The 2,813-nt window shown below is 52.0% G+C and overlaps 1 protein-coding gene across 1 annotated transcript; it reads left to right on the top strand.

The window, feature by feature from the left end:
- The first annotated feature begins 1,208 nt into the window (after positions 1–1,208).
- LOC133890839 (protein S40-5-like) lies at positions 1,209–2,058 on the top strand. Its single transcript, XM_062331441.1, has one exon. The coding sequence runs from the start codon at positions 1,306–1,308 to the stop codon at positions 1,816–1,818; it is 513 nt and encodes a 170-aa protein (XP_062187425.1). The 5' UTR covers positions 1,209–1,305; the 3' UTR covers positions 1,819–2,058.
- Positions 2,059–2,813: the final 755 nt, after the last annotated feature.

Raw genomic sequence — 2,813 nt, 5'->3', positions numbered from 1 at the left:
ACGTGTATTGATTTTTGTGAATGCAAAAAAAATTGGGTCTTTCTGTAAAAAAAGGGTAATGTGCTTCGTATAGTTGTCCGAAAGGCGTCCAATTAATGCATCCTGATGGGGTTTTTGTAAAATTGTCATGTGCCACAGGTCAAATGGGCCAAACAACTTGGCTAAAGCCCATTCAGCTTTTGGGCCTATTAGCCGGGTAGGGGAGCCACCCCATATAAAAGGAGGGGGTGGGTTAGGGCTGCAAGCCACACCCCACCGATCACCCGTCCTCATGTGGCGTCGTCGGGCTAGCCAGACCTCCGCCGGCTTGTCAGAGTCGACTAGGGCATACCGCATCGGGTAGATCGCCAAGCTGGGGGTAGGCCGATGCCTTTGGAGAGGGCGGATGCGTCGTGTAGACCAGGCCACCGCTGGGCTATGCCGGTCGGCACCGATGGGCTATATCGGTCGCCGATTGCTGGGGAGGGGATTCTAGGCTACCTTTGGAGCCGTGCCATCGTCGTCTTAATGCGGCAAGCAACGCTGGTTGAGAGGAGCCACCATCGGAGGAGGCGCCGACGGCTCTGGTTGAAGAAGCGTCATCGAGTGGGCTGGACGCCTGCATCGCAGGATTTTGTGTGTGGTTTTCCGCCGAGGGGGGGGGGGGGGGCGAGCACCGACCGGGCCAGACTGTCGTCTTGTGGTCGGTGTGCAGTGGCCCCGTGTGTCCTCGTTCGAGCTGGCCACACAAGGTGATAACGCTGTCAAGCTACTCTTCTCGTGCCCCGAAGGAGTGCCGTCGTGAGAGGGGGACGCTGGCGTGTGGGGTAGTCGGCTGCACAGAATTGCAGTAGAAATAAAAGCAGAGAATGAAACTCTTCTATTAATTCAATGAAATATTTACATATATATATATACATAACGAAGAGGTGTCATTGGAGAAACATGTCCCTCTTCAATAGATTCAATGAACAAGTGTTAAGTCTCATAATCATAGGATATGTTCATTTAATAAAGATAACTTATTACTAATTAATCACTAACTGTAATTAAATTCTAGCAATATTGACCGACTACGGACAAAAGATAAACCGACAAGTCATGTACACGTACTAGCTAGAGTGAAGAGGTTACCCGCTTACGCGGAGCAGGGGGTCCCACAGAGGGTCCCACCCCATTTGCGGCCTATAAATCCTCGCCAGCGCCGGGCGCCGAACCTTTGACAGGCCAACTCCCCTCCCTCTCTCCACCTCAGGTCAGGGTCTCGTGCGCGTTCGTCTTTCCTCTCCTCTCCGCACGACGCCAACAATTCTGTCGCCGTCGCCGATGGCCAAGGCTCGCAGGCAGCCGCTAGCCGCCGCCGAGCGGCTCCTCGGCTTCCCCTGCGGCGGTCTGGGCGGCGCCCCCGCAGGCATCGACGACGACCTGCCGGACCTCGCCGAGGCCGACATCTGGTACTACTCGGCGGAGGGGCCCGGCCCCAACACGACGGCCTCCCGGCAGGGGGAGGCGGAGGAGGGGACGACGGGCGTCGGGCGGCGCGCGGTGCAGGGCGGCCTGAGCCGGGCGTTCGGGGACGGGAGGCAGCTGGCGGCGTCGGCGCCCGTCGAGGTGCCCGCCTGGCCGAGCCGGTTCGCCGTCGAGCCGGAGCCGGCGCTGCCGCTCGAGACGGAGGAGGAGGAGAAGGACGACGGCGCGGGGTGGGTGCCGCCGCACTTGTACCTGGCGCAGCGGCAGGCGCGGGCGTCGGTGGTGGAGGGCGCCGGGCGGACGCTCAAGGGCCGGGACATGTCCAGGGTGCGCGACGCCGTCTGGAGCCGGATCGGCTTCGACGGCTAGCTAGCTGCACCCGGCCGGCCCAGACCCATCGAGCTGGCCGGGCTGCACCGATTTCGAATTTTTTTGGTTCTCGATTTCTTTTCTTCTAATTTTGGGGTGAAATCTTGTAACACGGTTTGCTTGTTTTGTTATCGAGGAGTTAAGTGAGGCGGAAATTGTGAAGGAATTTGGTTGGAGGGTAGTTTCTTTATCGCCTTAAAAATGATCGAAATTGGAATTTCATGTCTTCTCTTATGCTAACGCGCTTTCATTAATTTCCACGAAAAATATAACTCTGTATATTCTTACGTACTTACGGTTTATCTCAATTATTTATCCATCATATATAATATATATTTATCGGTTAATTCTCTCAATTAACTAATAATTTTTTTCACATACTCATCCAATATAAATCTTAACGTAAATAAACAATTTTAATAAAACACACGTGCGTATACTCATTGAAATTTTTATGTTCCAACTTCTTTAGTTGTAGCTACTACTTCCAAAAAATCGTAAACTGGGTAAAAATTCACGAGCTCAATCAATTAGAGGAATTTCATTGTCAATTTGTCTTTAGCTTCAAGCGACAACTATATTGTCTTTAGCATGAGGGGGGATGTTACTGTGCATTGAAGCAAAAGATTTCATCCCCCATCTTATCTTATTTCTTCTTCCCCAGATGCTACGGAAACGCGCGCGTTCGCCTCCAAAAGCGGTGACTTTTGCAGAAATAAAATAACATTTATGGCAATTTGCGCATGTGCACGAGCTCAGTTGGAGCCATTGTTTTTTACACTTGTGGCGATGCACTGGTAGGCATACAAGTCCGTACTAGCTACGAGGAACATTCCCTTGAGCTCTTGGAATGTGCGTGCCACCGTTCAGAATATAGTTTCGCTCAGCTTTATATATTGGAACGTGCCAGCATCTATTGAATATCTTTGTTTCAAATGAAATTTCTTCTTATCCACAGCAGTACAACATACGTACTACTAGTGCAAGGAAGAGTT

Source organism: Phragmites australis, chromosome 14 (assembly GCF_958298935.1).
Source record: "Phragmites australis chromosome 14, lpPhrAust1.1, whole genome shotgun sequence".
In the NCBI taxonomy this organism is placed as follows: domain Eukaryota; kingdom Viridiplantae; phylum Streptophyta; class Magnoliopsida; order Poales; family Poaceae; genus Phragmites; species Phragmites australis.
This window is presented reverse-complemented; position numbering and strand designations above follow the sequence as displayed.